The 22,956-nt window shown below is 36.5% G+C and overlaps 1 protein-coding gene across 9 annotated transcripts in view; it reads left to right on the top strand.

Moving 5' to 3' along the window:
• The first annotated feature begins 256 nt into the window (after positions 1-256).
• Positions 257-22,956, top strand: part of LOC123517082 (oxysterol-binding protein-related protein 11-like) — a 29,114-nt gene continuing 6,414 nt past the window's right edge. The window contains exons 1-13 of one of the 9 annotated variants that reach the window (XM_045276952.1): positions 257-385; positions 1,758-1,859; positions 2,630-2,761; positions 2,936-3,145; positions 3,460-3,655; positions 3,769-3,922; positions 5,865-5,996; positions 13,706-13,974; positions 14,294-14,519; positions 14,988-15,159; positions 19,032-19,122; positions 20,974-21,245; positions 21,587-21,715. In XM_045276952.1, the coding sequence (XP_045132887.1) occupies positions 2,639-2,761; positions 2,936-3,145; positions 3,460-3,655; positions 3,769-3,922; positions 5,865-5,996; positions 13,706-13,974; positions 14,294-14,519; positions 14,988-15,159; positions 19,032-19,122; positions 20,974-21,245; positions 21,587-21,715 (1,974 nt within the window). In that variant the 5' untranslated portion in view covers positions 257-385; positions 1,758-1,859; positions 2,630-2,638. Of the gene's footprint in view, positions 781-1,710; positions 1,860-2,629; positions 2,762-2,935; positions 3,146-3,459; positions 3,656-3,768; positions 3,923-5,864; positions 5,997-13,705; positions 13,975-14,293; positions 14,520-14,987; positions 15,160-18,637; positions 18,702-19,031; positions 19,123-20,973; positions 21,246-21,586; positions 21,716-22,956 lie in introns of those variants that run through there. The other 8 variants (XM_045276950.1, XM_045276949.1, XM_045276951.1 and 5 more) reach the window with 8 other exon arrangements.

The raw sequence follows: 22,956 nt of genomic DNA on the forward strand, positions 1-22,956 counted from the left end.
CAGGCAGCAAACAAGTAACAAGAAGGGGGAGGAGTATCAGTGTATGTGGTTAACAGACACCAATGAAGTGGCGACGGTGTCCGATTCCCTTACTGCAGGAATAACCCTTCATTTACCATCCCAATAATCACAAATCCTTGACTTCCGTTCGAATAGTACGTAATTTCGCGATAAAATTTATTTATATATGATGTGGGTTTGTTGTGGAGGGCAGTGCAAGGTTGTATTTATAAGATTTAAGAGTGTTCGAGCTTTAGGTGAAGGGCGAAAACAGCTGACCACCAACCAGCAGGTGACGGAGGAAGACAACTGAGGGTGGTGGGCCGCCGCTGCCCAAGGGAACATTTCACGCTCTTATTACCCTGCCTAAGCTATGAAACTGAAGGTTGGCTATTGAACTGGTGCTTTGTGTGTTTGTGAATGGATAGTGCGTGACGTATCTGCCTCTGTACCTTCCTTCCGGGGAAAAAGAAAGGGTTATTTATCGAAGGGTGACTTGTGTTGTTGCAAAATCCTGCTAAGGTGGTGGTGGTGCTTGCCGAGCGTAGGGGACGGCAGGCAACTTGGTTGTGAATTGTGATTCCTATACCAAGTCTTACCTCAAGTTTGAAGTAATTTCAGACAAACCAGGTCTTCTGAGTCACTTCCAAAGGTGTCTCGTGGCTCGCAGTCTGCCCACTACACCCTTCTGACTGTCGAAATTTTGGGGTTGCAACAGAACTCATTTCTGTAACATATCTTGTGTTGGGGCCCATTCAACACTTTAAAGAAATGCAGGGTGTAAGTGTAGACTCCATTTTTGTTGATATTTGCCATGAATCCTTATTCTCTTATACTTTATCAAGTAGACATGGTAAGAATATGCAATAGCAGTCCTCTATCCATCCCATTCCCAAAACTCTATGAAACAGTAATGTGAAATCATAGAAGTCATAAAAATTTGCATATCTTGTGAAGATACATTTAGATTAGAGTAATTATTGAAGTATTCCCTTTTTCATCTTTTCATTCAGGCTCTCATGAAAACTGTAAAACTTGTGCAGAGGTAGTGAAAATTCCCACTAATTATACAGATTTGCAAAGAATAAAGAAACTAAGTGTGCAGCATCTGAGCGCCAATTGTCATGACATACTGGTCATGGCATAAGTGAAGGACATATCTAAATTATTTCAGTCATGCATACCTTATTAACTTGCCAGCAGATGAAGTGTTAGCAAGATTTAAAGTTGTTATGTGATGGTAGAGTAGCAATGCCTTCCAGTTTCATGTTATAAAAAGTAATTGTTGAAAGCTCCCACTCTTGGTAGTTACTGAATCATTTTGAAATTTGAGATTATTTTTAAGACCTGTTTTTCTTTCCATACTTTATATGAAGTCTGGAAGAAAAGATGAAAATAAGAAAAGGAAAAAATTAGTTGATTGCCCATTCATTTTTCAGGAAAGTAAATCTCAGAATAGAATTTAATTTTGCAAAAATCTTAAGACATCAGTATATAGACTAAGGAATGTCCATGAATAGACTTTGCCTTGCATTTGATTAAAGTATGGTGCTGCTTGCATGCTTCTTTTGGCTTACTGTTTGTCTTGGTATTCTTTCAAAGCATCATTATGCCCATATTATGGTCATGTATTTTGTTGTGTTATTGCTTGAATTCAAAACAAATTATGATTTTCTTAATAACAGCAATTAAGATTATTATATATTACAGTGGAATGGTAACTTTAGCTCTGTGTATTGCTGGATATACCCCCGCAGTTATGCTAGCACATAAGAAGCAAGGTGTAGAAGAAGCATATGTGAAGTTGTTAGAAGATATCTGTAGTGAGAGTACTACAGCTGTAAAGCAACTCAAGAAAGGTGAGGAATTCCCATTAATCCTTTTGGGTTGGCCAGGGTAACAATAAATATGAAATTAATGCATTCTTGTAATTAGCAAGTTTATTAAAATTTACCATTATTTCATATCATTATATATATATATTTTTTTTTTTGCACTTGCCTTGCCTAGTTCAGTCCCTCAATTTTTAATGTTACTAGATAGATTGTCGACAATCTATGAAGAAGAATATATAGCCAGTCTAATACTTTTTGTTGTCTTGAATAGCAATTGATAAAACCACAAATAACTCACAGAAGTGACAAATTTAACTAATGTGTCAGATCAGAAATCGTTTATAGAATTTGAATGTCAGTGTTTTTTACATATGAAATTTGTATCGACTAGTTGCTAGGTTAGTACAACCATTACAGTATGCAACAAAGATTTAATTACAAAAAAAAAGCCTTGTGTAACTAATATGTATATGATGGGAGATTTGATCAAAAATTATATGTGTTCAGGTGTAGTGACTTAAATGAATCTGTTGTTGATTATTTTTTTTTTTAGCTTGCTTTAGATTTTTATTGCATGCATTTGCCATACAGCTGCTCAGCTGCTCATGAGTACAGTGTGTAGCCAACTGAAGCAAATGCTTTTGCTCCTTCCACTACTTTGATGATTATTAAAGTTAGGTATAGGTTACTTCTGACATATGGTGTTCTAAGATTCCAAGTAATTAAACACGAGTCTTTCATGTAGTTGGCTCTAATGTTATTGCAAGAATTTTCATGGTTTATCTGTTAATTAGGACGTGGAGATGGATGAACACCTGCGGCAGCCATACGAGGGTCAGCTGATCAAGTTCACCAATGTGGTGAAAGGCTGGCAGGGACGCTGGTTCATCCTCAATCCTGAGATTGGAACTCTCGAATATTATCTAGTAAGGAAGTGAAGCTTAAGCAAATATTTTTTTCACTTCATCATCCACTGTACATATACTGTACTCTTCATAAATTGATGCAAGTATGTACATCAAATAAAACATTGAAAAGACTATTGCTGAAGGGTCACCTCGAGAACCTTGAAAAGAAATCTTGAGTTAATCATTTTGCAGAGTGAGAGTGACAAGCATGAGAGGGCACGCGGCTGCATTCAGTTGGCGGGTGCTGTTATTTCTCCCAGTGATGAGGATCCCTACACTTTCACTGTGTCACCAGCTGCCGGGGAGTCTTACAAGCTTCGGGCGGTGGACACCAGGGACCGCCAGATGTGGCTGAACAGACTCAGAGTTGTTGCTGAGATGCACACCCGTGCTATTGCTCATGTAAGCATATTTTCAGAGTTCATGTTAGGATTAATGGTCATATATTTGTAGTAATGCAATAAGATGTACAAATTAAACTCTTTTATTTATCTTTGTTCACAAAGAAGTTAAAGGAAAGCATGAACTCGCAAGGAAAGATGATTTCAAACAACTTAAGTAAACATCCCTGGAGTCACTTCTAGATACATATCTAAAACTTTCTGTAATTATAAATCTGTGAGACTCCATTATGAATAATAGCATATTTTCATTCAACATTAAGCAAGTGCTGTTTTGCTTTTCTTTAGAAAGACCTTAGTTTTATTGTTTTCCAGAATCATCCTCCTTTGGCACCCCGGGAGCATCGGACTGCTGGAGGAGGGGTGGGTGGGGGTGGGCAGCAGGTAGGAGCTCCGGCCCCTATGGGTTTGGCAGTGCTGGATGCCTTTACACAGGTAGCTGAGGTTTTAGAGGAAGCAAGGAGGCAGCATAGTGCACTTGCAACAGCTATTGAGGATATGCCTTCCTATGGTAATGTACTGATACCATTACCTGGTTTGTAATATGATTTAAATGGAGTTCATTATGTCAATACAGATCTGATTTATACTGAAGAAGCAATGTCATTGAAATCTTGTTTCCAGGTACTGGCATGAAGTGTACAGATCCAAACCTGCTCCTCCTGAAGGCTACAAGTCAGGCTACACTCCTATGCCTTGACCAGTGCCTTGGAGTGTTGAGGACACAGCACATGTCTGCTCCCCATCACCATCCCTCCCCACCAGTCACCAGCGTAAGGTATGACACAACAGTAACCCATTATAGCCATGCTTTTCATGTGGAACAAAGCTTGTGTGATTTGATGGAGAAATTGTTCAGTGTTTTGGTGTTGATTTTACCTTACATACTGACAGCAATGGAAAGGTAAGAGTAGTATCTGTTGTATTTTTCTGTATTGCCATGTTTGGAATTTCACAGTGTAAAGCTAAATCCTAAGACTGTTAATTACCAGAAAACAAAATAATGCTTCTACAAAGTCAAGCACAATAATTCTACATAGTATACACATAGGAACATGAAAAGGTACCACATGAAAACACTCAATTCCAACACTGACCGATGCTACTTGGTTTATCAAGTGCTATGGATGAATTAAAGAAACAACAAGTGATGGAGGTGAGAGAGCTGTGATCATTTCAAAAATATTATATGAAAAGTGGGTATTAATGATTGAAGATATAGAGATGGAACTTCACAAAATTTGGAGGCCAACTTGCCAAAGAAAACAAATTAGAGAGAGAATATTAGTCATGTGGAGAAAATGAGGTGGTGATGATGTTATGAATGTGGATAGTTTTAGGAGATACCTTTTGAAACTAAAGGGTGTTATTAAAGGCAGGTAGAAGAAAGTGAAGGGCTAATTTTGCATGAGTTATAAATGTATGGATAGCAACAAATGGAGATTCCTCTGCTTTGGTCACCTGCTTGAGCGATCTACAAGGAATAGACTCTGTTTTTAAATGGGTGGTTCAGACCCTTCTACTTGCCAAGCACAAAATATATGCAGCTCTTAACATGCAATATTTTCTTTACTGTCTTTACTAATATTGATGGTCACAGATACCTCATTAAGTTGGTAGATGTCATGCAGAGTCCTTAATGTTCATTCAGTTTTTCTGTTTGTTAACTTTTCCCTCTCAATGTCTTACTAAATTTTATTAATGAGAACTCAGTGTGTTGCATTTTGGCATAAGTTCACACCAGCAGGGATAATGGTGAAGTGTGCAAATGTATACAAACTTGGATGCTGATAATACACTGTTCCTGACACGTTATACACCAAAGGGGCAGGGACAAAAAATGGAGTTACAGAAAATTATATTGGCAAACAGTAATTAGTTACACCATACAAATTTGTACATACAGCCACTGGACATGATAGCTGTGTGTAAGTACATGTAGTCTGCTTCTGTGTGAATGCTGTGGCCTACAATGTGCTGTTAACACAGTAGCAGGTAGCTCTCTCTGAGTGTTGCTGCTGCCTTCCTGTGACCTGTTCTACTGCTGCCCTGCCACTCATGCTGCAGCTTTGTCATCCAGTCAGAACATCAGTCATGTAATGTTGTTTGGTAGAATTTTATGTAAATGTATAGTCGTATGTTTTGTAATATCTGTATTTTTAGATCTCAGGCATAGATACTGATTTATGAACAAAATTTGTCTGAGTATTCACGAGTTAATTGTTTGGTAATTTGTTATGGTATTTTGCATTACTTCAAATCAATAAGTTTTTGCACTATGAATTTTATTCAGGAATGATTTTAAGTATTTTCAATCAGGTAATTTGACATTGGATTACCTTTTTATTAGTTATGCCAAATTGTGAAGTATATGATGTGATATGCTGCTGTATCATATACTTTACCTCTATCACATTTCTGACTGCCCATCTGTGAAGCTAAAACTCTCGTGAATTTTATTTATTTTTTTTTTCATCAAATTGTAATTTTCTGTGTTGTGATACGTACTTCAAAACTTGTCATGTCTTCAGAATGTCTCCAAGTTTTCACACTCTTATTGTTTTCTTTCCTCTCTAATCTTCCTCTCTTATTTTCTCTGTCATCATCATGCCAATGTTCCTGAATTGCTACCTGTGCTGGGCTGTCTTTGGTGTGGTGGTGGTGGTGGTGATGGTGTCCTCTCTTCTCACCGTGTATGGTGTGTGTGTGTGTGTGCCCAGGGTGGGGGGCCTGGGAGCACGTTCCTCTCCCCGCTGTTCCCCCCTCCTGGGACGCTCCCCTCGCTTCCACCGCCGCACTGCTTCGGAAGCCTCCTCGGCATCCATCCAGCGGCGGCGGTCCTCTCCCACTGCGTACGTACACAAAGCATGGCCCACCTCCTCACCCTCAGCCACCACACTCAAACACTTCATGTAGGTTTATTTTGTTTTGTTTGATTTGTTACTGTATAGACCAGCTGTGTTGAACTAAGTACTACTGAATTCCTTCAATCTCCCTCCCTCCTCCCTCTCACTCACTCACTCACTCACACTTACATCTTCTTTTGTTTTGGTTTCCAGTTGTACAAAGCAATGTATATTAAATGTGTAATTTATTTAGTTGTTGATGCAGTAGTACCTGTATATTGTTTTTTTACATAGATGACTTACTGGTAAATCCCTATGCTGTGAGTTTTTGGAAAGGAAAAATTATCCACTGCATTCAAATCAACAATGTTGAAAATAGTATATATTTGATATTGTAAAGATTTTTGCATTTTGCCATCAATAAGCAATATACATATTAGAGATGTACCGATACCAAAATTTTGGCTGATTCGATACCGATAGCACCTAATTGGGCCGATACCGATACTACTACCGATATCGATACCACCGATACCGATACTACTACTTATAGTGATTACTGCACTGGACACCAGGATGAGTTGGTGGACGGCGAGCGTTATCAGATGGGAGGCTTTGTTTTGGGGGATGCTGTAAGTCCTTCTGAGAACGTTTGTGAAATAGGAGCAATTCTAGAAGGTTTTTGAAGCCATTTGCAAAGGTAAATTACTCAGTAATTGGAATGAATATCTTCTCAGTCTTCTGATTCTTGTCAGTTATTTTAAATTCTTACTTCTTACTCCTTTAGCGACCATTTGGTCTTGTGCATTTTCATTATTAATTTTATTGACGATATTTTGGCGATCAAAAATATTTTTAAAATTATTAAAATTGTAAAACAGACACAAAATATTAGCAAAAGAAACTCATTTTGTTGTGTATGTTTCTCTTTAATTAAATCTGACATCCTTTGATATTAATTCATTAGACATTAGTAGACCAATTCAGAAAAATGAGCTTTCACCTAATCTTTTCAATTAAATAGAAAAAGTTTAGTTTATTCTAAATTTCTAGTGTATTGCTATGATCTTAAATAATTAATATGCAACAAATTATACACAATGCACATGATTACAAAACAGAATCGTTACTTTCTTAGTTATGGAATTTTTACATCCTTAGGTTAACACAAGTAACTCAAAAATTAAACTTGCATTAAAATTAATATACATATATAATTCGAGCTTCCACCTATTCCAGTATGATATCTTGGAAAAGGCTAGCACTAGCACTGTTAATTATAGATCAAATAAGAATATGCTGTTATTTACAATAATGCAAAATGCCTAATATATATATATATATATATATATATATATATATATATATATATATATATATATATATATATATATATATATATATATATATATATATAGATAGATACCAAATCATTTTGCTAGATTCTCAATATCTGAAGTTTGACATAAGCTTTTCACCTGTGTGAACTTTGTGTGAGTGGAGGAGCAGCGTCTGACTGAGAGACAGTGAGAATGCGTGGTGACTCATGACAGACCGTGTGACAGGATGCCGGAGTTCAGCCTATACGTGTTTCATACACGTCCAATTTATAGGTTGATGCTTATAACCACAGAAATCGGTATTCTATGACATACAGTAATCACCACGTAAACTTAATACGCTGTATTATATTAATTTGGTATCATCAATATCTTATATCAAATATATCACTAAGTAGTAAATTCCTTTTAGGTATCGGAAGTATCGGCATAAAATAAGCCGATACCGATACTGATACCCATAAAATGGGCCAATACCACCGATTCCGATACCGATACATCGGTACATCTCTAATACATATAAGTTTTTAATATTCCTTAGTCCTTTTACACAAGATAACAATGTGGCATTTAGAATGCCTTTCATAGAGTACAGTTTTTCTTTATGAAATTATATCACTATTTTCTTTATAAAGTATGCTATGTTTATGCATGCACACCATAATTAAGATTATGGTACAATCACTTTGTATAGTTCGAGTCACTCAGTGTTTTGTATTGTACAAATTATGGTATAGATTTTAAACTGATTTCTTGTCAACCTAAATATTCTTTCTTAGAAAAAATGGATAAATAAATAAGGCTCACATTAAACATACATACATTAAGTCCTTAGGCATGAGTCTCCTGGATGTTTCTGGGCTAAAACTTGTGAAAACCTTCAGAATTCACCAAACATCACATAATTATATTTTGTCCAAAATAACCTTTTTTCCCCCCACAGAGGTTGAGTTATGACCCAGTAGTTTAATTTTGTTTTGTTGCCACACACTGTTCTTATTTCTTCATGCTGGATAATGTGCACCATTGTCAGCACTGCTTGTGTTTGTTTATCACACTGCAGCACAAAGAAAATCCTCCCCTTTCTGTGTGATGGGCAAGAATTGTTTGAAGTATTGCTTTTCATCACATTAATTTTTGGGAAAGTTAGGGACACTGTTCTTAAAACATTCATTCTAACTTTACAAAAACACAATTAAAATTACCAAAGTAATATGAAGTGTTCAATGTTTATTAGGTAATGAATTGATAGATTAGAACATGATTCCACAAATCTCTTCTCTCAGAAGGTGTGCTTTGACACATTCCTCAGAAAGGAAAGTTTTGATTGACCAGAATTTTTTGCAAGAACACATGGTATTTTCTATGATGGGATGTCACCTTCAGTCTGTTTATTGACTTGAATATTAACCTCTCAGTTGTATGTGTATTTAGACTGTAGTGTGTATCCTTATTTGTATAAATGTTATGATATATCAGAATGAGAACTATATACCTGTAGCATGGCTTGAGTATTGATCCTTTAATGATGTCCCATACTAACAAAGCTTCATGTGGCATCCAGCTCCTCTGCTCAATACCATGCCATTTAGCCTTGTTCACAACTTTCTACACTGGAATAGTGTGAATGAAATTCAAGATCAAATTGTCAAGTGTGACCAGGTGTGTATGTTTACTCGATGAGCACGAGACTAGTGAAATCTTTGAATGTATAAATGAACACATACATTATATTTTAAGAAAGGAAGGAGTGTTATTGTGTCGAGTAATGTCAGGCAATTGCTGATCCATTTTTCATCATTCTATATAAAGTGCCTATATTAAAGCTTCATCAAAAGTAGCTTGCTTCCTTGATAAATTGTTAACCCAACTGAAACTGATGTATGAGTAATCTGATTTGTCTTGAAAGGAAATCATGAAGATGGAATGTTTTTTGGGTGTGCATTGTGCCCCCACTTTGGGTTACTAAGACACCAATCACTCTGGGAAGATCTTCAGAAGTCTAAGTTTTTACCATTTTCACAATAGTTCCTGTGAATGCAATGATAAGGGCAAGAAATAATAATTAGTGATGTAATTTTTTTTTTTTTTTTTTTTTTTCAGTGAAGTTGGTCATACATACATACATACATACATTGGTGTACCATTCATGCAGTCTTCTCTCATAGCTTTTTTTTAATGACTGTAGTTCTCATATTCATGTATTCATATTCTTTATTTTCATGCCAATTTTCCCTATCTCAGATATAATAGTTGCATGAATAACTTTGGATTTCTCTCAGTAGTTTATCCAGTAATTTTTTGCTCTTGGTGCACCTTGTTCTGTGTTACTGTGTTGCTAATGAAGCATGTGTTACTGTTGTTTGTAGTTGCAATATGTCAGCATGTGCATTTGGCTGGAGTTATATTTGAAGTTCCAGTGTTCTTGACTTCTCGTCTTTATGACTGTATTCTTGGTTCCCTTTAATGGTTTTCATCTTCTCTGTCTATCACTTTATCTTGATTTCCTGCCTGATCCAATATAATTTCTTTTAACTATTCCAGGTTTCTGTATATATATATATATATATATATATATATATATATATATATATATATATATATATATATATATATATATATATATATATATATATATATATATATATATATATATATATATATATATATATATATATATATATATATATATATATATATATATATATATATATATATATATATATATATATATATATATATATATATATATATATATATATATATATATATATATATATATATATATATATATATATATATATATATATATATATATATATATATATATATATATATATATATATATATATATATATATATATATATATATATATATATATATATATATATATATATATATATATATATATATATATATATATATATATATATATATATATATATATATATATATATATATATATATATATATATATATATATATATATATATATATATATATATATATATATATATATATATATATATATATATATATATATATATATATATATATATATATATATATATATATATATATATATATATATATATACACACGTATATATATTACATATCACCTTCCAGGGGCTATAAATAAGCTTGTTTTCTAACCTAATAATTTTATACCTCTGTTACCGGTAATTAATATACCAACAATAGTGCCTCGCTATGTGCTTTTAATTGCATATATTTGTATGCTACCTAAGACTTACATATTCTGTTAACATCCTTGGTCTTTCTTCAGTGAGCATTTTTAGCAAGGGCTATCAGCTGTTAGAGGCAATTAAAAGAAATGCAGGTCACCTGAAATAGTGGTAAGAAAATGTGAATAGATGTCCAGTAAGAGTCAAGAAGTACCACAGACCTGCTCACTTGAACATCCTGCAGAAGTGATTGTAGAGAGAACGCCATTCTAGTCAGTAGCTTCTGAGCTCTATTGTTCATTGAAGAGCTAACTGTAAAGGAAGAGTCAGTTAGGTTTTTGTATTTCATGGCAAAGGGAGTTGAGAAATATAAGAGAAGAATGCTGGCTGACATTTATCTAAGAGGAAGAGTGAATGTTTTGGGCTTAATTGTAGAAGGGAATATGTTCCCTGGAAGATGTGGTGGGTGATAGGTCTGTGCCATTAAGTTGGAATGAAAGTTTGAGAGGAATAAATCAGGAAGATTGCATAGTTTTGATGTGTGGAAATGCTTACTTAAGTATGTTTGGAAGGGGACAACAATCTAGTCTGAATGAGATGTAAGATTGATAACTGTCAAGTATATCATATAATGATAGCTACCACTTGTCCACCTTACCATATTTGTATGTACTACCACCCTGCAGTAACTGTTGATGGAGTGCAATATCTAGTACATGTGGTAAAAAGAGATTATGCCACTTTACATGAAGGTTGATATTAGATTCATTGATGGGAAGGTGCTCATTGTGAAGGTTGGAATGATGCTGTTGTAATATATTGGGTACCTTTGAGTACACAGGATGCTTGCTTGGTGTATAGTTATCTAAGATTGCAGCTCCATTTTGTTTCATGTACTCCAGATCAACAAAATTTTTACTATATCTGTGAGTGGGCAGTATGAAATTGGTTGCTGCCTGATACAACAGTCTTGTTTCCATGAAGATACATCAGGAAAACCAGCAACAGAGACTTTTAACTTTGTTATCATCCCCTAGATATTGGATAAAATAAGCTAAAACTTTGTAAACCTTTTGTGCCTGATATGTGTGAGTTTCTAAAAATACAAGATGCAATCAAAAAGCCCTCAGACTGCACCTGTAAAAAATACACATTGCACCTGATTTGAATTTGGCTGCCATCCCCTTCAAGGGACAATACATTCCTCTTAACACTTATGTGAAGATTGAAAAAGTTACCTGGATGTCAGTCATTATTCATGATTCTTGCTGAATCTTCATGACAGTGGTAGAAAAGCAATCCATCAGTTTGAAGTTCATCTTAGGAAAAAAATTGGGTAAGTCAGCTGTCAAGAAAATGACAGGCATGCTTCAATCACTCCTCACCCAATTGTTGGAGATGTAAACTTTTCCACAATGAAGACTGCAATTTGATCTCTGCAATATGACTCGGATCTTATCACCAGTGATCACCCTCGACATGAAGGTTGAGTTAATGTGAACCTGTTGAAGGAGATAATCACAGACTTCAGCACAGTGCTGCTTTTGATATGGGGTCAGGAGTCTGGGCAAGAACTTGGCATTGATGTGGTGTTCGTGCAAATTGCATTTGAAGATTACCTGAAACTATCTATATGACATATTGATGATGATGTCAGCAGCTTCAGTGATGGTGATCCAACAATTGTGATGCACAACTCGTGCAATTTCTTTAGCGTTTTCAGATGTTGTGCTCGTTGAAGGTCACCCTGACCTCTCATCATCTTCTGGTGATATTCTGCCCTTCTTGAAGTGTGAGTGCCACCTAAAACATCTCTGGCACATTGCTTCATTGTGGTAGGCCTGCTTTAACATTTCAAGGGTCTGTACTACTGACTTCTTAAAGTTGACACAGAATTTGGTTTTTGCTCTGTGCTTAAGTCTGAGGTTCATACTGAAATCACAATTAAGCACGTGAACTTGGTCACAAAGCCACGTGTAGCACGCGTCCCAGTGCTCACAGAATGAGCCACAACTGTCACTGCTTGCTCCTGTTGCGCATGCATGACAGTCCCATTATCTGTTTCTTTGTTACATGGACAGTCCGGGAAATTTTTGATTGCACCTCATGTACAGTAGCATCTACATATTTTGCTTTTGAATAAACTCAGGCTTTATCATTTGAATTTAAAGTTGTTCCTTTAATCTTAAGCATTGTGTTAATCTGTTTATTTTCCTCTTTAAAGTTTCTCTTTCCTGGGTAGTATGTAAGTGAAGAAACTATTAAGGTCAATGGAAAATCTGCTAGTAAAAGTTTTAAGCATTGTTAGATGATATTATTGTATGGTCTGATGACCAATTTCCCTGCATGTCTTAATTTTCAGCCTCAGTTTTTCTTACACTGCTGTATTAAAAAAAAAAAAAAAAAAAAGTAATATTGGCATATTTTAGAAACCCCAAATCTGCACTGCAAGTTAAGCTGATACTTTAATAAAGAAAAGTGTTCAGGCTTTTTATTTATATATGTATTTGTTTAATAAGAGAATCTCTATAATATGTGTATACTTGATGCTGTAAGTCATGTTGCTTGTCTTCATCCCTTTGATACAGTGCTGGTATGAAAGTTCAGTTTGTGGATCAGCCTAAGAGGATGTCTCTAAACCAGTCTGTGTGGAAGGGAGCAACTTGTGATAAATGATCTAGTAATCAGTGCACTAATCCCATATGTAAATGCAGCTTGCCATACTCAAATGCACTATCTGCCTTTTTAGCACACACAGTTCTTAGTTACTCAGCAGTATAATTAGCTTAGTAAGTGAAAGAAATGTTTGCTAATTGTAAGTGCACAGTTTTTTCTTCTTTTCCAACAAATTTTCTCATTTACATTTGTTTATGTTTCTTACTTTAGGTGCTCTCACAATTACAAGATTATCTCATATTTTATTTTTATAAATGACCTTTTCTTGTAGTCAAAATTGTACATATGTCTAATTCAGTCAACAGCGTTCAGTAGTGTAAATGATGAAGGTTTATTTTTTAGTGTTGCTTTGTTTTGGTAGAGAATATAATGAATGACTATTTAACATTTTCCTTCATCAGATATCAAGTATTATGTAGTTGATAAAAAGCTTTCAAATGTTCCTTTTAATGGTAAAGGCACAAGTGAATGGTAATTTAACCTTCTCTTTCATCCCTTTTTGTGACTGCAGCACCCGTCTTGGCTCTCCGTCCCTGCGTTCGTCCTCACCATCACTGAGGGCAAGAACTGCTCCACACTCCCCAACGCCTGGCTCCTCCCAGGGATTCAGTGGCCACCCCTTGACTGGCATTACGGGACAACCAGTGGCATCATTCACTGCAAGCTCCAGTGTGTGTCAGCCACCAGGAGAAGGCCAGGGCAGTAACAACTCCTGTTCCTCATCACTTGCTTCTGTTACCTCCACGCCTACACCACCACCAACACTACTCTCACGAACAGGTATTTTTTATGGAGACTTTCCTTGTATTACTTCCGCCTAACCCAGCAACACAACTCAGCTAACCACACAACATGCTTTTCCCCCTACTTAAGCAACTGCCTTATCTATCCTAGATGTGCATTGAGTGTATCATAACATTCTTAATTACAATTTCATGTACAATGTGACACAAAATTGAACAATATACATAATTCACACCGTTATTTTTTATAGGATTATTATTTGAGATGCTGCATAAGTTTGTAGTTTTTATTAATAATATAATTGCTGTTAAACTTAAAGCAAGAGTATTTTACCTTATTACTCTGTGTGTAACAGGGACAAGTGAAAATGAGTCTGAGGTGAGTGATGAGGAAGGTCCAGGTGGTGAAGGAGACTTGGGTGAAGTTGGGGATGGGCAGCGATCTGTCATTATGCATATCATCTCTCAACTCCGCCTGGGCATGGACCTCACACGAGTCACTCTTCCAACATTCATTCTGGAACGCCGATCCCTCCTTGAGATGTTTGCTGACTTTCTTGGACATCCAGACTACTTTGTTAGGTGAGTGGTGATCTTCACAGGTTCGATCATTTCAGCCTTGACTAAACGTGTGTTTCAGCATATGCTGAATATTTTTCTGCATGTACATAAAACTTGAAACTTATATATTTAGTAGAAAGAGAATAGTAACTTCACTGTTCACACTTCATGGCAATGTGAGCAGTTTCTGTGTATGTTCTTGTAATGCACAAAAAGATGGATCTGAATATGTATTGGATTTTCTCTCTCTCTCTCTCTCTCTCTCTCTCTCTCTCTCTCTCTCTCTCTCTCTCTCTCTCTCTCTCTCTCTCTCTCTCTCTCTCTCTCTCTCTCTCTCTCTCTCTCTCTTTTACAAATGCAGGGACTAGGAGACCAATAGTGTAATGTACCCAAATAGGTAAAAATGAGATTCTTAACAGCTATTAATTAGAAGAAAAGTGACAAGTGACAACATGTAAGTGAAATCATATTAATAATCCCATGTTGCAGAATCGGGGATGCCAGCACCCCTGAGGAACGTATGCAGGAGGTGGTAAAGTGGTATCTTACCAGCATCCATGTTGGCCGGAATGGGTCAGTGGCCAAGAAGCCGTACAACCCTATTATTGGTGAGGTCTTCCACTGCAGCTGGAAGGTTCCTCGTGACAACTGCCCTGCCTTGGTGTGTACTGTATTGGATTTGTTAGCATAAGTAGTAAAATTTTATTAGTTATGAAAAGCTTCAGCTATTGATGATAATTATTTATCTCTATGATAACCCACTCCTTCAGGTAGCATCCTCCTAGATGAATGGCCATTGCAGAAAGACATTCACTTTTTTCTTATCATAATTAAACGTTCTTCATGTGCTCTTGCACCTTTCAGTGTTCTACCTCTACTAACACATCTCTCCTAAATGTATTCCTCTATCTTGTCCCTCCATCTACCAAAAGGGACTCTTCTATTAGCACCTTCAATTTCATTTACATACACTTTCCTTGGAAACTATTCACTCTTTGTTGATGATGTGGAACCATGCGTGCTTTGGGATCCGAGGGGTCTCCAAGCGCACGGGTTCGAATCATGTCCACGGTCCGAGTGTAGGTTGGGCTTCCTCACTCGGGGCAACGATTTCCTAGCGGGTGGGCTTTGAGATAGAGGGTACCCAAAAAGTATTCCCTTTAGCCCATAAATTCCCGTGAAAAGCTCACATGGTATAAATAAAGAAAAAAAAATAAAAAACAGCCTCTGTATTTATTTATTTATTTATTAATTCATTCATTCATTCATTCATTCATTCATTCATTCATTCATTCATTCATTCATTTTCACTTTTTCTACCATAAAATGCTTCACTCTGTTAACAGTACCATTTATACTGAATCTCATGTGATTTTGTTGCTTCATTGCCACTCTTTACTCTATACCCTTCTCTTAGATAACTCGGTTCCATAGTGTATGCTTGATTGTAACACTATATTCTATTCACAGTTTCTTTTTATCTGGAGGTCAGTGTTAGAAGAAGAATGTTATTCATTAAATTTTTCTTTACATCCATGGACACACTCCTCAATTCCATTTTTCTTGCAAACTATCTGGTAAACTCATTTTTCCATCCATCACAATATGTTAACATAAGTGTCCCCAAATAATTACTTTTCATTTTCTTCTTTCCCTCTGTTAATGCATTTCTTTATTGTGGTTGTACACCATAACATGTGTTGGATCATAAATTTGTGTCCCTTTTTTTATATATGCATTTTTATATTAGTAATTTGACAGGAGTGAGGAAAAAGTTCTGGTTCCATAAAACTAATGTGGAAGCATTAGAATTGAAAATGTTTCAATCTAAAATACAGTGTTGCCTCATGATAACAGACATTTTGTGGGTGAGGGGTTGTCTGTTACTGTGAAGTGTCCATTACTGATAGCTGTTTGTCTGTGAGACTCTTAAACACCCCCTGTCCCTTTTTTGGTGCTTTATTCTTTTTAGTAATGCAAAAAAATATTTTGATAATTTAATCCATCTTATTCTCAACTCAATGTTGAAATCAAGAGTTCATTATTATATAAGAAGTGTACAATAATAAAAATTTGTCTTACCAAGAATAGATGAATTAAAGATATAGCTTCCTGTTTGGTGTAAAGGCTGATTCCCATGTGGTCCAGTGGCATCCTTGACAAGCCTGAAGGACCTTGCTGAGGTGATAAAGGAGAGGAGGAAGACAAGGGATCGTCAGAGTCAGAGTAGACTACCTTCACAATATTACCACCTCTCCATAGATCAGAGGCTTGCCTTCTTTCTTTAACATTGCTCCACCTCCTTACCCTCTGTAAATTGGAGTGTTTCCAAAATGTCTTTGAAAATTCTTCAAAATTTTGTTCTGCATCACCATTGAGGTAAAAATTAAGGTGTGTTCCCTATAGAAAAGTGTTCTGCCATCTTGAACTTGGCATCTTAGCAGGGAAGTGCGACCCTGCCAAGTGCCGATATCTCACAGACTTGCACTTCATGCAGCCTTGCTGTAGAGTATTGCTCTGCTGCAAACTCGCCATATGACCACCCTCACAGCCAGTCTAAGACAGTAATCTGCAACGTGAACAAGTACTTCTTGGAGAGAGAGAGAGAGAGAGAGAGCTGTGTTGTTGACATCACTTTCCATCACTGTGCTGATGAAACAATTTGATCATTATGTCATCTGGAAGAAAACCTGGCCCACTTCATACTAAATTATCCTCGGTCAAAAGGGCACTGTCGTAATATAGAGGTCCCTCCCACTGTCCTCATTTCCCAGCTCCCCTTTTGCAGCTCTTTCATTCAGTTGACAGAAGGTGGGAAGGAAAATATGATGACCCAAAATAACCTAACCCTAACTTTAACTTAACCTAACATAACCTAATTGAGATGACATGCACTGCTAATATGTCTTCCTCAGAACTCTTCTGACCAATAGCATGGTTAGGTTATGCTTGCTAAGTTAGATTAGGTTAGATTAGTTTGGGTTTTCATATTTTCATTCCTAAGTCCCATCAGGTGAGTGAAAGAGCTGCAAAGGGGGAGCTAAGAAATAACGACAGCTGGAGTAACCTCTATATGAGGACAGTGCTGTCAAAAAAAGAAAGAAAGAAAATTGTAGATCTCCAAAGACCAGTAAATGAAGAAAAATATCAAGGAATATAGGAGCTTTTGTTTTTATTTGCCTGTTGTCTGTACTTTTGTCAGCTCTCTCTCTCTCTCTCTCTCTCTCTCTCTCTCTCTCTCTCTCTCTCTCTCTCTCTCTCTCTCTCTCTCTCTCTCTCTCTCTCTCTCTCTCTCTCTCTCTCTCTCTCTCTCTCTCTCTCTCTCTCTCTCTCTCTCTCTCTCTCTCTCTCTGTGTGTGTGTGTGTGTGTGTGTGTGTGTGTGTATATTTACCTAGCTGTGTTTTACAGGAAAAGAGCCAGGCTCATGCTGTCCTGTCTCTGTACCTATAGTCATCCAGTTTAGCCTTAGTCATGAATATTTCTTGCTTGAACCACTGTTTCATCCAAATTGTTCCATATTTCTGTGTTTCTTTCTGGAAAACTATATTTCTTAGTGTTTCATCTGCCCGTGGTCTTTTTCAATTTCTTTGCTCTGTCCCCTTGTATTTCTTGAGTCCCATACCATTAAGTCTTCTTTGTCAATTGTGTCCATCCCCTTCCATGCCCTGTATATGACAATTAGGTCTACTCTTTCTCTCCTCTATTGCAATGTTGGAAGTTTTAATATCTTTTATCTCTCCTCATATGTTAGGTCTCTCAAACTTGGAACCATTTTGGTTGCAGCTCTTTGAATCCTTTCTATCTTCCTTATATCTCTTATTATGTGGTGACCATATAAGTGCAATATATTCTAGTTTAGGTTCAACCGTGTATTCTGATAGTTTTTTCATCATCTCTTCATCTATATAGGTAAATGGCCATTTAATTTTTCTTAGTAACTCATAAGATTCCCCAACTATGTTGTTGACGTGTGTGTGTGTGTATGTATTCACCTAGTTGTATTCACCTAGTTGTAATTTTACAGGGCCTGGGTATCATACTGTGTGTGTGTGTGTGTGTGTGTGTGTGTGTGTGTATTATCCTTGCTTACCCAACAACATTCAAACAGAAATGCATAACTAGCATATCACTTTGGCAGACCATGGGTCCAACCAGCCTGGGACCCCAAATCACCATGAGTGTCACTCCAGTGACCCCCACAGGCAAGCAGTCACCACTTTCCACCTTATTACAAGCTTTCTAAATTGTAGATGAACAGAATGAGTCACATTGGTATTTAGCTTGCCTTTTTTTGGCTTGTTTATCATGAAACATACGTATTCGTCTGCGTGGCCACTTGGGAATTATGGATTTGTGGGGGGAAAACTGCCATAAGTATATAAAAGATTAAAAAAATGGTGAGTGTCTGATCAGTTTGTTATTGAACAAAATCTGTTACTGTGAAGTTCGTTATCATGAGGCATCACTGTATTCATATTTATGTGCTGTAAAAAATACCAAGACCTTTTGGTTCACCTTTCATTTATTCTCAGGATGGAGATGATGTCATTGATGGTCGGACAGATAGCAGGAAGTACATCACAATCAAATTTTCAGCTGAGCAGGTCTCACATCATCCACCAGGTGAGTTTGAAAATACTGGTTCTCAATCTCTTGTTTAAACATAGTGACCAGAAAGTTTTCAGATTACAGAATTCTTTGGTTTCATGAACCCTAAAAAAGTTTAGCACAAATTTAAAAAATTTTTGTTGAATTTTACTGAGGACTAGATGGTTCATTGGTTGAGAATCTCTTATCTGAAATTCCTAGTGTTGTGAATTTTGGAGTGTTCTTGTATTGTAATATTTTTGTTTGGAACTATAAGATGAGACAGCTTGCAGATGGGACCCAAGTCTAAGCTCAATATCTGCTTGTATTTCATAATACAAGTACTTTTACTGTCCTCAAAAACTACAGCATGGGACATATAGAAAAATGGTAAATTGTCACACATGTTATCTCACATCCCCTGAATATGGAAAGCTCAGTTTTTGAATCATTGACACTGACAGCAGACTCTCCTCTCTCCCTGTCATGATGTTCTTATTCAAAACTTCACTTGGATTTTGGAATTTCAGTTAAAGGATTCTCAACCTGTATAATTTTCTTCTACAGTGGAGACTCAGTACTCAAACTTAATTAATTTTAAATGGCTGTTCGAGTATCAAAAGGTTCAACTATCAATACCTATAAATCAGGTAATTCATTCTAATCTTAGTAAAAACTCAAGTTTATAAAAATTTCAATGTATTTTTTGTATAATTTGATTTGTACATACCATAAGTGAAGGCTGGTGATGGATAACGTAGAAGAGGAGGGGAGAATGGTAGGGAGGAGGAGGGAGGTGGTTGGAGGATGAGTCACCATCCATGAAAATGTCTTTATAACTTTTCCCTTGGTGTGATTCCTGTGAACCCATTAGTGGAGGGCTATTGCTCACTAACTTGCAGTCTCACTAGATTATTTATTTTCACTACTAATAAGCCTCTTTGGTACCATTATAAGTTTGTAAATGGTAAACTATCGACAGAACACAGAAGAATGTTGTTTTTCTCAAGACTGTGGCAGGACTAGGGATGCGCCCCGGTATCTAGTATACCGGATTACCAGTATTGCCAGTAAAGCAAGTATCAGAACAGGACAATGGTGGTGGTGGGGAGGGAGAGGACAGAGTTTTGTTTACAACCATGTGTGCAGCCATTAGATTACCAGATATTTTCACCACTAAAAAGCCTTTGGTGTTAATGTAAGTTTATAAATGAAAAAAAACTACAGACAGAATGCATGAGAATGTTATTTTGATGACTGTAGCAGCACAACTAGCAGAGAGAGGGGAGGGAGAGGTCAGGGAGCCTTTGTTTACAACCACGTGTGTGGACATTCGACTATCAGGTATTTTTTTAAGTATTAAATCAAACTTTTGCATATGAGTATTGAAAAGTTTGACTATTAAGACGTTTGAGTATTGAGTCTCCACTGTATTTGATTTTAGCACTTCCTTTTCCAATGGTGGTCTCTAATATGATAATTCCATTTTTCATTGTTGTGTGTAGCAATAGACTAATAGTTGTCGTAAAGGATCTCCCCTTTTTACTGGAGAATATGCAAGCTTTAATGAAAGGATTAATATTGTTACAGCTGCTTTGCTATGATTATAATTCCCATCTGCAATATACCTAATATTCATTTTGTCATGATATAATTTCATAGATTTATGTAATAGCAACAAATTGTGACCCTACTAATTTCTCTCTCTCTCTCTCTCTCTCTCTCTCTCTCTCTCTCTCTCTCTCTCTCTCTCTCTCTCTCTCTCTCTCTCTCTCTCTCTCTCTCTCTCTCTCTCTCTCTCTCTCTCTCTCTCTCTCTCTCTCTCTCTCTCTCTCTCTCTCTCTCTCTCTCTCTCTCTCTCTCTCTCTCTCTCTCTCTCTCTCTCAGTGTCAGCTTTCTTCTTTGAGTGCCCTGAGAAGCAGTTAAGCATCAATGCCCACATATGGACCAAATCTAAGTTCATGGGCATGTCTGTGGGTGTTAACTTAGTAGGGGACATTACATTGGTGCTGGGGAAGGTGCAGGAAAGCTACAGCCTGGCTATGCCTTCTGCCTACGCTCGCAGCATCCTCACAGAGCCCTGGGTGGAACTGGGGGGAAGAGTGAACATTTCCTCACCGGAGTCTGGCTGTCAAGCTGTTATAGTCTTCCATACAAAGGTAAGGAAAAGCCAGCTGTATTTTAAAGCCCATAAACCAGGTGTGCTGTGCATTAAGGTTGGCTGTAATGTATGTGTGAAATTGTTCTGCAGGGATTATTAAAAGATTAGTTTTGTTATGTTCAGTTACAATATGTCATGTTATTTCAATAGAATAATAGTTTCGGAACAGTGATGGACTAAAAGTTTGAAAAATGTATTTGCAATGCTTGTTCCCTTGAAAAAAAGACAGTGGATATTTATTACTTGGGACAGTTTTGATTTTGATAATATCTTTAAAGGATGCTCCTTTTCCTGTGAACTATCTTAAGTTCCCAATATCACATGAGATTATGATTTCAGCCATTCTATGGAGGAAAGTTGCACCGAGTGACAGCAGAGGTGAAGAACAGCAGCAATGCAACATTGATGAGGGTGCAGGGAGAGTGGGATTCAGCCCTTGAGTTTACACACACTAATGGAGGGCAAGAGGTATTTGTCCAATCATACCATCCATTAAAAAAATAAATAAATAAATGAAAAATCTAAAAAAATTAAAACTTTCAGACATCTACATGCCAAGCTAATGTACTAGGGAGGTGGCTCATAGAAGGTTTTCATAATCTCTATATTTCAGCTTTTAGGGTTTTGATGGGGAGAGGACCAATCTTGTCTAAGTACAGTACATAAGGATCAGTTGTAGAGCTTACTGTTTCTTTTCACTTACGGGAAAAATTCAGTAGATTTGGTAGAAAATTCTTGAAAATGTGATATTTGGCATCTGACATTGTCACTCTTATCTCTAGTAGTGGCAAAGTGTTTATCAGGTGTAACATGCATTTCTCACCTGGTATAGTGGTTTAAATGCCCAAGCTTTTGCCACGCCCCCTTTATCTCTTAGCCTTTTTACTGTTTTTGAAATTTGTTCCCTGATGAAGCAGTATGATAGTTTGGAAGAGCCTGTGATTTGGAGGGAAAGCCAGCAATGCTGCCATGTTCACCCCTACAGGCCCCCATCCACAGTGTGATCTACATCAACTTGTCATGCATTTTTTTTTGGTCTCCTACAATTGACAATGCCACGTATAAGTGCTAAAAGAAAGGTGAAGAGTGAAATAAGTTGCCAGAGAGCCTTGAAAAGGTGAATAACTGAGGAGACATGTGAACCAGATGCTTCATATTCCTTCAATCTTGATTTATGTTTTTCTCCATATACACATGTGTCTGGAGCAAGCTACAAAAAGCCTATTACCACAAGAAGAGAGGTAGGACTACCAAATGAGTGATGATGGTAGTGATATCATTGGAAAGGCTACAAAAATTGCTCAGTGTGTGCGTGTGGAAACCATTACCTCAGAAATAGCAAGTAATAACTTCAAAATAGGTTCTATCTGGCTATAAGGAGGTGGGTTGGCTACCCATAGGATGTTATTTTCATAATGGATATATATAACATATAAGTAATATGTTATAAAGTCTAATATGATAAAAACAGGGGACCAGGAGCTAGAAGCCTACCAGACAAGGGGAGAATTCACCTAGTGTAGATACTTTTTAGATGATATCTATGGCTTCAAACTATCTAAACAATCAGTACCAACCTCCAAGGAGATGTCAAAAGATTATTTGAGTAAATATTTTGATTTGGTGCGTATTGGAATGAGTTATATGGAATATGAGGATATTGAAGATGTTCAGAAAAAAATGCGTTTTTCAAAATTTTCTCTTTGTGT

Source organism: Portunus trituberculatus, chromosome 41, assembly GCF_017591435.1.
Source record: "Portunus trituberculatus isolate SZX2019 chromosome 41, ASM1759143v1, whole genome shotgun sequence".
Taxonomy (NCBI): domain Eukaryota; kingdom Metazoa; phylum Arthropoda; class Malacostraca; order Decapoda; family Portunidae; genus Portunus; species Portunus trituberculatus.